Raw genomic sequence first — 12,949 nt, forward strand, 5'->3', positions numbered from 1 at the left:
ACTTACATTTATAAAAAACAAGCGGAAAAGATGCTTTAATTGTACTTAGTGAACATATTCATGTGAAGTTTCTGTGATTATGTCTTTCCGTTATTTGAAAATGTTAATATTTTTTCTATAGAATAAAAACAATCTAATGTCAATGATGAATCTTTATTTCAATAATTTTCCATCAAGTATTGAAAAATATTCTAGTCCAGTAGAAAGAGTAACCACGATGACTTATATATACAATGTTGAATGATAGAATGAATCTATTATAAAATTTAAACAATAGTAACCAAATAAGTGATTGTGAATACTGAATAAATTTTAATCTACATGACAATTAAATCCCCTCCGGTGTAAATTTCTCCAACTCTTTTCTAATAGCGGCAATCAGAGGAACTGCTGGATCTTCGGGTGCTAATTGGGAATCGGCAAGTACTCTTGTTACATCTACCTCTGGTAAATTGGGACGATGAAATGGGCCCGCACTCATCGGCCTCGAACCCCACGCACCTCTCGCTGGTGGTCCCATATTTCCGGTTTCGGGAATTACTTCTTGGTCGTTGCGGGATACTGAGGTGCGTGGACGATTTTTTAGGCTGTCTATGGGACTTCCTACGGGACTCACGTGGGCCGATTTCCCTCTCGATACCGACTGCGTTGTAATGCGATCGGGTGTTAACGCCGCCGAACGCGGATGCAATGTAGAAGATACTGGTGCTGCGTCTCTTTGTTTGACCTCTCTCGTGCTGAAGAGGCTGAATGAATCCTCGAGGAGCTCGTGGAGTCTTCTCCTTGCTCGACCTACTGGCCCGGACGACGGCGCTTGACGCTCGACGTCCGTCTCTGATGTCAAGCTTTCTACAAACAGTTATGTCTTTTTTTTTTAACGAGAAAATTGGACGTCTTCTTTGGCAAGACAAATACCCATTTTCCAGATGCCTGAGGTTTTGACTAGAGATCTGCATGTGACGAGGACTCAAATGCACAAAAGCAGAAGAGTAATAACGAAGATGAAGAGAATGATTCTTAAGCCCTCTTAAAAGAGCGTATATCTGATACATCCAAAAAATAACAGAATAAGATTCTACTCAATTTTCCTCTTGCTCAAAAAGACAAATAATGCTACTCTCCATGACAGTCGCATTTGCTGCCTATCAATATTCATTATATCTTAGTGAGAGTCTCAGTGATCTGGACGTATTGATGGGTGATGTAAATCAGTTAAAATAATAAATTTATATGAAAGACATATTCTGACCTTCGACAGCTCTTTGTCTCCTCAAATCCCAAACAATTGGTCCAACAACACCCGGATCCTTAAGAGCACTCCTAGTTCTCCCTAATAATTCATCCCCGGAATCTCTCTGACTGAATCCATTTCCTCTCCTTGACATCTCGGGTGTTTCAAATTCCATGTCCAAGTGTCTCACCTAAAATTCATATGATTAATAATTTACAATCCTCGAAATTCATGTGAAAGGAGATGTAATTTATGACAGTCTAATGTCCTTTTCGTGTTATTCGATAATAATATGGAGAAACTTACAACAACTGGTTCGAGAATCCTCGACAATGGTTCAACACTTCGCATACTGGGAAATAGCTTGCAGGATGGCATTGATAAGTAAGAATGTGGGGAGGCAGTTTCCTCGAGAAGATGAATACAACCATTTTCGAGGGAATCTCGATGCTGGGGATGATCAACCATTGTGTTAAGAGAGTCAGGACTACCAGTGGTTTCTATTGCATTTGTCCGCGTCATTCGCGGCCTTCCAGTCCTGCCAAATGTACAAAATTTAGGGACCTTATATTTGTCAACTTCAGCCTATTATCAATCGTTATCGCTATCAATGGTATTGTCATTGCAGAATATTGACAAAAAATAATACCGAGATTTTTTCCCTGATAAAGAATATTCCTCGATATCCCAATGCTCGTGGCCCTGCTTTTTCACGTCACCTTCTTCTTTATCATCAGTGTTGTCACTGGATAACTCATGAATATCTTCGTCAAAGGTATCCGGAGTGATTGGCGTGGCCGGAGACCTCGAAATACTCCCCGGCGTCGGTCTCTGACTGGTACCCTCTGTCTGAAAGACGAGAAAATAATCCATAAGCCCATGCTAATGGCTGGATAGCAGTAGTAGTCTCTTATGATCAATACGTCTGATTGTTTGATCAATGCCGTTCCAATGGATTATTTTCAAATTAATTTTCTCAATTATTATTTTACTATTGTTACTACAATCTTGTTATGTAATTTTAAAAAATATAACGTGAATGCAGACACTGTGATTACACAACTTAACTGAAGTATGAATACTACGAGTTTATTAACTGAACAAAGATTTTCGGATCGCCGAAATGAAATTCTTCATCAAAACTTGTTCAAATGTTTGATGTGAAAATATTTACATGCCTTCAGTTATGGAAGAATAAGAATTTTAAGACAATTTCGTTGTGTATCATTCAACAAATTTGGCACACTGTTCATCATTCTCGAATCCTCTTTGTACGGTATACACTCCTCTCTCAGAGTATCAGACAACTGTACCAAAACTTTTCGTATCACGCACTATTCAGCACGCAAACCAAACTCTACGGGAGTTTATTGATTTGTAATTATTTGTGCCTAATGGCATGTAAGATGGGCAGACGGTGTGTGCGAAAGGGGGTAGTACTAGTTGGCGCAGAAACAATGGTTAAACAATATATCTTCCTCCAGCAATGAGTAAAATTAATAAACTTACCCTCCCCTCAGTTTCCGAAGTATAACCCGTATTGTCGAGTCCGGGGGTAGTTGGAGTATATCCTACCCTCTCTTTCTTCAAAATACTTTGCGTAGGTGGTGCTGAAACAGCACTGTGTGCTTTTTTTCGCTTCAGTGCTAAAATAATTCCCGCAAGAACAAGAAGAAGAATAAGTGCGACACTGGCAGCCCCAATAAGCAACCAAGCATCTCTCCTCCTCGAGAGTGCTAATGGCCGAGATTCTTTTAAATATGCTGAAATTCCAAACAATCCCCATTTAAATCACACCTTTATACTCAACAATAATAAATGCAAAATTTACGTTCACTCTGAATGATGACTGGTGCACCCAGCTCCAATGCAACCTCCTGAGGGGATAACAGTGACATGTCTTTGGCCGCTGTCTCAGCGGGCACGGGTTTTCCTCCTAAATGCACCGAATAAATTAGCCTCGTTGATCCATCTTCCAAAACAGTTGTATTCTGCATTCTCACCTAAAATTGTAAATATCGCCGTTTCTTTTTCATCATATGAAATATTTATGACATACACGCAGCAAAAGGCAAACCCTGAATTTCAAGTCTTTTTCACTCTAATCTTCAAAATTCAAGATTAATTTTCACTTTATTCCAAATTGTTAGAATCTAAAAAGCATTCACAAAACGTGTGGGAAAAAATTCATAATCTGGGAGTTGCAATCCTAGAGAAGAGGCCTCCCTCACCTGAACCATACCCGACGTTCTCAGTCTGAAATTGGTCGAGTTCAACTTTGCCAATTGCGGCTCTCTCATTACCTCTGTACCATTTTCCTCAGCCTTCTCATTGGTCTTTTTCAATCCAATGACTTCATCTTTTGCATTATGAATTGTTGGTTTCAAATTCTCATCTGCATCACTCATGTCACCATGAAATTGAGAATTTATACCGATTAGGTATTGGGGAATTCCTGCAATTCTAGCAGTTGAAAGATATTCTTTACTCAATGAAGAATATTCTTCTGTATTCTCCATTACTTGAATAGTGTCCGGGATAGGTGTTATTTTAGTATTTTCCTTTGGAGATTGTAAAGGATGTGCTTGAAAGTTCGGCAAGACATCACTACTTTTCCGTAATTTAGGGAATTCAGTTGTTTGATCGATGTCAGGGCTATCAATGATAAATTTGTAATCGTTGGAGATTTTGAATTCTTTCATACGTACGCCTTCATTTTTCACTTGAAGACTTGATGATGCTTCTGTTACTAATGACAGACTGTCGATGCTTGTAATTTTTTCCGCCGAGTCGTTTGGAGTCTTTAATATACTCTTCGTGTTCGCTGTAATTAATCGTCGTTTTGTGGCTCTACGCAAACGAGGATCGGTAGATAAAAGGCCAAGATGACGCTGTTGTTGTCTGGCAAATGCCGCCCGGTATAAACGAGCCAATCTCAGTTCCACTTTTGACGGTATGCTTTCACCGGAACGAAGAACGGTTAGTAACCAATATCTACCAAGAGAGTAGAATTGTAAGTATTGTTGAAACTGTTGAAGATGACGTCAAGTTGATAGATCAGTATATGCAAAACATTAGTATTGAATGTTAAGGGGTGAAATTTTTGATTTTTTTTTACAATCTGTGGATTTAAAAATATGACATGCAAAAAAATTGAGCACACGCTTGTTAAGCGTCTCTTGCGGCTTTATGATGTAATATTTTTAATGAAATAGCATTTACCTAGGACCAGGATCGTCACCTACTAGAATACCAATGTCCTGGTCAGGGTCAACTAGCGTGGGGGTGGGCTCGATACAGTTCGTACAGGTCGGATCTTGGGGGGCAACACTAGGAATATTTTCGCTTGGCCCTGGGACGATGCCCTCGCCAGGGACCAAAACTGTCGCTGTATGATGAATTGTTCGGGTCTCGTAAAAGGTAAGGGTTTGGTCTGGATCCAGCCATGGTGGTGCGTCCTCGGCACCGGTCCAGAAAAAGTCCTCAAGATGAACTCGACGTCCAGGGAGGTGTTCAATCAGGACAATTTCGTCTTCTGAAACGATGTCATATTTATTGCTTTCAATTGAAAAAATAAATAAATAAATAAATAAATGATGCTTCACCTAGCCTCCATAAACAATTAATTCCCACAATAATTCACTTTTTTCCCATTTCCTATCGAAAATTCACACGGTCTCATGATGAAAGGCCATTAAGTCAAAGCTCAATGTAGAACAGTAACAATAGGGAGGAAATGACAAATGTTAAGAGAACTGAGTGATACTAGGCAGTACAGTTGTCATGTTATTCAAATGAAAATCAATTTGTACAAATGTCTCCAGGAGCCTATCCACTTACTCAACCTTCCCGGAAATTCTCCGATTCGGCAAACTTTTACACTGGTGAATGAACTTTACTTGGGAGTGAAGACACTCCATTGCTGTTATTGTTATATCACGAACTATTGCGTGCAGAAATCATATCTACCAGAGTTCCCATTACCCCTTGATTGGATGCAAATAATTAATTCAAGGATATGCATGAAGGTCGATGACTTTCTGACGAGTTGGCGTGGTGAAAAATTAAGACAACTTCAAATATAATCATCAAAGATTTATTAATTAACTAATAATAGACTCAGAAGACTGACAATTACATGTGCAATAAAAAAAGATAAATACATAAAAAAATATTTTAAATAATGAATTTTTGGTACTGTCGTGTTATTACCAAAAAGCCAAGAAAATAAAACATGCTGTCCTGTCAAATTAGAACGTAAATGAATCGCCGACAAAGACCTCCTCGACTAATTAAAAAAAGAAAAAAAAAACAGTAAAGATGCCAGAACACGACCTGTTTCCACGGTCCGCTTGCTCTTCCTGTTCGGAAATACAGGAAATACTGGAGATATGTCGCGGACGAGTTCCCCATGCCCATTGACATTATTGTCCGTCATACCGCACAAAATCACTGTTTCCACTGGTCAGCCCCCAGTGAGAGTAAATTGACCGCAATAAACTATATACAAAAACGGGTTGCATTTCCACAAAGGCCTGGCTATAACCGTTATTCGCCAATATAATGTATATTTTTAGCGGAACCAAGGCAGGTGTTAAATCGATAGAAGACGCGCATTTCTTAACTCCTTGTAGAGAAACACATATATTTTTCTGCAGATAATTTTTACTCATATTTTCATGTAAAGGAGAATCCAATTGTTTCTGTAGGCAATGGACCAAAGCCCAGAAGAAACTGTTTGGACATTCTAATTTAATTAATTAATGAATCCCTCCACTGAACTCAATATTCACAGCGCAAAAAAAAAACATTCAGAAACATTTAGAATTATTTTACATTTGTCAGCAGAATAAACCATACAACTCCTAATACAAAACTTCAATATTGCAAAAGGTTATCAGTTTTGCATATCAAAGATACTTTGACTTCCTTACTCCATCTGATCTGAGGTAAAAACTCGTTATTGATGGATAGCACGTCAATAATGCCTAGGAGGTTGAGGCCGACGTTGAAGTGTCGGTGTAATATAAAGTAATGATATCGATTCACCGATAGTCACCTGGGGGCATTCAATCTAGTGAAGTTTCCAGGATTTCTCCACAACTCTGTTATAAACCACCGTCTATTTTGCACTCTATTAAAAATCCACCTGTTGAGAAATAGGGACTTTCATCTATAGTGCGACAATCGGTGGATTTAATCCGAATAATCAGTAATTGTAGGCATAGCAAGTTATTAGACAATAAATGTGATTTTGACAGCGAAAAGCTCTGTATGCGCTTTCACTGAATAAATTATATGGAGGCATTGACCTTTGGTGGATGAAAAAAGTTGCCGGCAACTTCATAGAAAAAAACGCAACGCGGGAAATAATTCAATTACTCCAATTGTACTACGAACCTGCGCCGGGAGGCAGTGCTGCACCAACTATAACAATCGCTGCAGAATGAAGTACTTGAACAAAAATAACTTTAAAACCAATGGATAGAGCAATGTCAGCAACACTGCAAAGCATCGCGGTGTACGCGCTCTGCTCTACTAAGTTCCACCGTCCACCCACGAACACTCTGACACTCATGTCATGGTGAAACCCTCCCTCTCCCCCCTTCCACTTTATACATCCCCTTTCTCTTTTGGTTTTTCACTCTACGGGTGGGTGGCGATGGCTGCTATAGGCAACTAAAGATTTACAATTGTACACAAATCACCTGCACATGCGTCAACAGTAGGGTTGCTAAATAAATCGTTTATTTCAAGTTCGCGCCAATCTCATGAGAAAAATATTATTATGTGACACACAATTTGTATTCTCTTACTTTCCATTAACGTTTACAATAGCATCTCTCCATTTAATATTATAAATTGTACATTATCATATAAGGACAATAAGATAGGACTGTTATCCATTACATGATTCTATTTGTTTAAAATTATTCAAATAATTGAGAACATAATGGAGAGAAGATCAATAAAATAAAATACAATAAATAAAGTTGGAATGGCTGGGAAAAGAGAGAAAGGAAGAAAACGACATAATCAGCAGAGGGAGGATTATCCGAGGAGTCAAATCACTGAAGAGCTTGCCGATTGCTGGACATAATCCTCCTCGATCAATTCAACCAAACAATGAAAATTGATTGTCTTGAAAACACGTAAATGGCCCCCCTTTCTTCTCCCCCCGTAGAAACCAATGGTTCTTTCACTCCCTCTATATCCATAGCATGTTTGTAAACGTGATTCGACGATTCTGACGCCCCAAAACGAAATGGAAACATGGAAAATACCGAGAAACATTTACTTGTAGTTGACAAGCCGGTTCAATAAATCAATATCAGAATAACTTTTCATCCCCATAGTAAGTATAATGTGACCCAATTGTAAGTACTTGTCTGTGGAGTGCTGGATCAATCCGTCTCAGTGGGGTTGGCTTGCTCTTCTCCGACATCATGACATCGGACAAGGTAAAGAACCTAGGTTATACATGTGCGGAAAATTCATACAGATCAATTTTATACGAACCGATTAGAAGCAAATATTTCTCATCATAAATTATTGCTTTCATTAGAAAAGGTAAAATATCCCACAAAATATATATAAATCCTATAGGAATGATTTATATAAATTAAAAATATTTTCTCAAATAAACCGATTTCCGAGAACAATTAATAATTTTTTTTCTCAGGTTCTATACAAATTAGACCATCCACATGGCCCTGGGAGTGTTTTCACCTCATGGAGGCCAGGGAACAGCACTCACCTGGCAACAACAGGTTGCGACGGTGTGGTCTCGATTTATGACAGACAGGGAGACATACAAGAGAGAATCCAAATAATGGGACTTTGCACAGGTTTCGGTTGGGATTCGGATGGTGATGTGCTCGCCATGATAACTAACAATTCATCAACCATAACGCTGTGGGACGCGACAACTAGAAAAAAATCACAAATTGACGCGGGAGTGAGGGATGGATTGACTTGCATGATGTGGGCCAAACATAGTTGTCTTCTTGCTGTTGGCACACAGAGGGGTAACTTGGCCCTTTACGACCACATACACGCCAGGAGAATTCCCATTATTGGAAAACACAAAAAACGAATTGTGTGCGGGGCTTGGTCCAACGAAGGTGTTCTGGCTCTCGCTGGAGACGATAGAATCCTCACAATTAGCACATCGGAGGGTGACACACGTAAGGAGATAATCCTCCCTGGGGACCCCCAGGACCTTCAATTTAATGAAATGAAAACAGAGCACCGGACAAATGGGGAAAATACAGTATCGCTCGTTGTTGGTAAAACTCGTCTCTTCCTCTATAATATAAAAGACCCTGAGAACCCCATGGATCTTGGATTTCAGAAGTTATACGGTCCCATTGTCACATATAAGTGGTACGGAGACGGATATATTCTGTTGGGTTTCGAGGCAGGTTATCTGATAGCCATATCAACCCATGTCAAAGAACTAGGCCGTGAATTATTTCAAATAAAGAATCACCGGGACTCTTTGAACGGAATTTCCTTAAGCCTGGTTGCTGGAAAAGTAGCCACTTGTGGAGATAATACATTAAAAATCCACAGTCTACAGAATCTTGAGGAAACTGAAAAGGTGATTATGGTGAGTGGTGAGGCAGGTGTCAGTTGTATCGAGTGGTCGGCAGATGGAACCATGCTGGCTGCTGTCACTCATAGTGGAAACGTCCTCATCTATCTCGCTGAAATTCCCAAATTGATAAGTGTCTGTGGCAACAGAATCGCCATTCTATCGAGCCTAACTGAAGTTATAGTTCACCTCTATGTATTGGATAAAGAAAAACCAGAACCTCAATTGATCCATACAATAATCGAACCATCAATCCTGGCAGTTGGACCCCTCCACCTAGCTGTCGCTTTAAATAACCGGGCATTATTTTGGAATCTCTCTGCTGGACAAACAGACAGGGCCATCCACTTCGAGCGAGACTATCTTGCCACCGTGGAGAGTATTCGTCTCAATGAAATTTACGCCTCTGTTTTATTTGATGGAAAAATCCAACTCCACACCATTAAGACAGATCCGGCATTGATCAAAGAGGGAAAAGACTCAAAAATATTTTCAGACTCTGGAACCACCGAGGGTAAAATCACGTGTCACGCTTTGTCGCCTGATTTTTTGATATTCGGAACAGACATGGGGAAAATTGTCAACTTTTATCTGGAGGTTTTTAATCATTCTACGGAACTATCCCACAGCACTGGCATAAAACAAATAATCCCCGATGCCAATGGCACCATTATGTGTTTCATTGACGAGAAACACGAAGCATATGTCTACGATCCGGTCAACGAGAGTGTCTCGCATGTTCCAGACCCACCAGACGGTATGGACGGTATTGTCTGGGATCAGAACGTTTTCGAGAGATTCGTGTTTGGAGTATTCAATAGAACGACTATTACAACTTATGTTTATATCAAGTACCACATTGATGGAACTAAAGTTGTCAAAATATCTACCACAAAATTACCATCGGAAACAGTTCCAGTATTAATGTACAGTGGTGAAGTAACCTTAGGAATGGCAGGAGGTAAATTATTAAACATAACGTTAACATCTCACGAAGATGTTGGCAACATCGTGGAGAATAGAAAAATTATTGAGATTCTGGAGCACCAGATCAAATGTAAAAGATTTCTCCAGGCGTGGAGCACCTGCGAAATGTTGAACGACAGAGATTACTGGATAAAACTAGGGAGAAATACTCTAGCTAATTTAGAAATTGAAATGGCGATGAGGATTTATCGTCGCATCGAGGAGATATCAATGGTTTGGGCATTGCAGAAGCTCGAACATATAGAGGAGCTTGCACTTTTATCTGGACATGTATGTACACTTTTGGAAGACTACAATAAGGCTGAGAAGTTATTTCTTCAATCGTCGCAACCGGTAGAGGCTCTGTATTTGAGAAGAAATTTGATGCAGTGGGAGCAAGCACTGACTCTAGCTCAAAAACTGAAACCAGATGAGATTCCCTCCATTGCGAGGGAGTACGCACAGCAGTTGGAGCTTACTGGAAACTATCCAAAAGCACTGATAAATTACGAGCGAGGATTGACAGATAATGAGAAAATTTCTAGTTCCCAGGAGCACAACCACAGGATGCAGTGCCTCGGAGGTATCGCAAGAACATCAATTCGATGTGGTGACTCTCGACGCGGTGTAAGTATAGCCATGGATCCAGAAAGTTCTCGAAATCTCCGAAGGGAGTGCGCTGAGATTTTGGAAATAATGAAGCAGTTCAACGAAGCTGCTATTCTTTATGAGAAGGCTGAGTATTTCGATAAAGCAGCTTCTGCCTACATAAAATTAAAGAACTGGCTTAAAGTCGGGCAATTGTTATCACAAATATCATCGCCAAAGATCAACATTCAATATGCAAAAGCTAAGGAGGCTGAGGGAAGGTACGAGGAAGCAGCAAGGGCTTACGAAACTGCTAAAGACTACGACAATATCATTCGAATAAATCTGGAGCATCTTAATAATCCAGCGAGAAGTGTTGAAATTGTTCAACAGACGAAGAGCATCGAGGGAGCAAAGATGGTTGCTAGATTCTTTCAGAGAATGAATGATTACAACTCAGCAATTAAATTTTTAATTCTTTCCAATTGTCATGACGAAGCTTTTCAATTAGCAAATCAACATGGCAAAATGGAGCTTTATGGGGAAATTCTTATTAATACTCTAGATGATGATAATGTAAGGCTGGAGGATTTCAGAAGCTTGGCCATTCATTTTGAGTCGCAGAAGAATAGTCTCCTTGCTGGGAAGTATTATTTTTATGCCAAAGAGTATCATAAAGCAATGAGACATCTGTTGAAAGCTTCGCATTTAGCTGCAAATGACGATGAGGCAATCTCATTGGCCATTGATACTGTTGCTTCAGCGAAAGACGAGAAATTGTCGAGTCAATTGATTGATTTTTTGCTCGGGGGCGATGGACTCCCCAAGGATCCTAAATACTTGTTTCGACTTTATATGGCGAGAAAACAGTACAGAGAAGCTGCCAAAACAGCCATCATCATTGCTAATGAGGAGCAGATCAGTGGAAATTACAGGAATGCACATGATGTTCTCTTTGGAATGTATCAGGAGCTCAAAAGAAATAATATCAATATACCCCAGGATATGAAGAATAATCTGTGTTTGTTGCACTCATATATCCTTGTGAGACTTCATGTCAAGAGAAATGATCATTTGAGGGGCGCGAGAATGCTTATCAGGGTTGCCAATAATATATCGAAATTTCCATCACATATTGTACCTATTTTAACTTCGACTGTCATAGAATGCCATCGGGCTGGACTCAAACATGCTGCTTTCAATTTCGCTGCAATGCTCATGCGACCAGAATACAGAATGCAGGTGGATGCTAAGTACAGTAAAAAAATTGAGGCCATAGTTAGGAAACCACCAAAGACCAGGGACCATGAGGTGGAAGATGAGCCGGTAACACCTTGTCCTTACTGTAAAAATCGAATTCCAGAGACGGATATCAATTGTGATAAGTGTAAAAACACTATTCCGTTTTGCATTGCTACGGTAATTTTGAGATATTAATTGAGATTGGGGCTAGAGGAAAAAATTCATAGGAAAATATACGTTTAGCATATTATATTTTCCTCGGAAAAATTTTAATTTAATTTTTAGTTGAAATTTCGTAAAAATTCGTAAAATCTAGAAGACTATTTACTATGAATTTTTTTCGTCTTTAGTATTTGATGGAAAAGAATTAACGGTTGTTTTTTGTGGTCTCAGGGTCGACATGTGCTGGAAAATGATTTTACCTTTTGTCCTCAGTGTAATTTCCCGGCAATTAGAAGTGAATTCGTAAGGTATGTCGATTTGTAATTGGTTTAATACATTTTCAAATATTTCCATAAATACGGGAATGTTTAACCATTAAAAAACTTGGCATTCATTTTTCTTTGGAACATTTATACAACTTTTCGAATGAAAATAAATAATTATCTATAAATATTCTGCATTATTCTTTTTGTTTCAGAATCATTGAAATCGAAGAGACTTGTCCAATGTGCAATGAGAAAGTGGATCCACAAATGGTCCCCCAAAATGTAAATATCCGTCCATACCTCGAACTTCAAGAGGATAAGAGTAGATCTCACATTTAAATAAAAAAATTGTCTTCGTATATTTGAAGATAGCATTATATATGACAAAATATATAATGAAACAATCTGTCGGCCTCTATAATAATTTCATATTTTAAAGTACCATATTAACAAGTTATATATTGTAAGCCACAGTATTGTAATAGTAAATATTCCAATTCCGTCCCAAAGTGCTTAACTTAGACTTTCGTTACAGCCCATTTTTTTAATGTATTTTCATTATAATTAAGAAGTGGAATTTAACTGTCTGACTTATTTGATACTTTCAATGGTTTCATGATTATTGTAGGCAATGGAATACCACCAGGTAAAAAGCCATTTCTTTTATAGCACCCTCAACTACTAAAAAGAAATCGCCTAACGATTTTCCTATTTTGAGTACGTTAAGCACAAAGTACAATTCCATTAACGTACCTCAATACAATCGCTCGTTTATTGACGAATGGTTTGTAAATATCATTTAATAATGTAGAAAATGTATAAATAAAAGATCACAAATTTCTTTCTTGAAATGTAATATTTCAGCATGATAAATGTGTTGAGAGTTCTCGAGGATAT

General features: G+C 38.8%; 2 protein-coding genes across 7 annotated transcripts; one reads left to right on the forward strand and one right to left on the reverse strand.

Annotated features, from left to right (window-relative positions):
* Nucleotides 1-137: 137 nt before the first annotated feature.
* LOC135168089 (uncharacterized) lies at nt 138-6,795 on the reverse strand. 6 transcript variants are annotated; one of them, XM_064131976.1, is made up of 10 exons: nt 6,632-6,769; nt 6,291-6,380; nt 4,454-4,763; nt 3,463-4,225; nt 3,063-3,234; nt 2,741-2,994; nt 1,881-2,080; nt 1,538-1,769; nt 1,250-1,421; nt 138-849 (listed from the first exon to the last, which is right to left on the reverse strand). In XM_064131976.1, the coding sequence occupies exons 2-10, from the start codon at nt 6,298-6,300 to the stop codon at nt 329-331; spliced, it is 2,634 nt and encodes an 877-aa protein (XP_063988046.1). In that variant the 5' UTR covers nt 6,301-6,380; nt 6,632-6,769; the 3' UTR covers nt 138-328. The 6 variants fall into 6 exon arrangements, with proteins under 6 accessions (XP_063988046.1, XP_063988045.1, XP_063988043.1 ...); XM_064131975.1 differs by having other exon boundaries at nt 4,454-4,766; XM_064131973.1 differs by lacking the exon at nt 6,291-6,380 and having other exon boundaries at nt 6,632-6,795.
* A 629-nt stretch (nt 6,796-7,424) lies between these two features.
* LOC135168023 (WD repeat-containing protein 19) lies at nt 7,425-12,908 on the forward strand. The gene is made up of 4 exons (XM_064131844.1): nt 7,425-7,692; nt 7,914-11,801; nt 12,018-12,094; nt 12,265-12,908. Exons 1-4 carry the CDS (start codon nt 7,678-7,680, stop codon nt 12,389-12,391), a joined length of 4,107 nt encoding a protein of 1,368 aa, XP_063987914.1. The 5' UTR covers nt 7,425-7,677; the 3' UTR covers nt 12,392-12,908.
* Nucleotides 12,909-12,949: the final 41 nt, after the last annotated feature.

This window comes from Diachasmimorpha longicaudata, chromosome 12, assembly GCF_034640455.1.
Source record: "Diachasmimorpha longicaudata isolate KC_UGA_2023 chromosome 12, iyDiaLong2, whole genome shotgun sequence".
In the NCBI taxonomy this organism is placed as follows: Eukaryota; Metazoa; Arthropoda; class Insecta; order Hymenoptera; family Braconidae; genus Diachasmimorpha; species Diachasmimorpha longicaudata.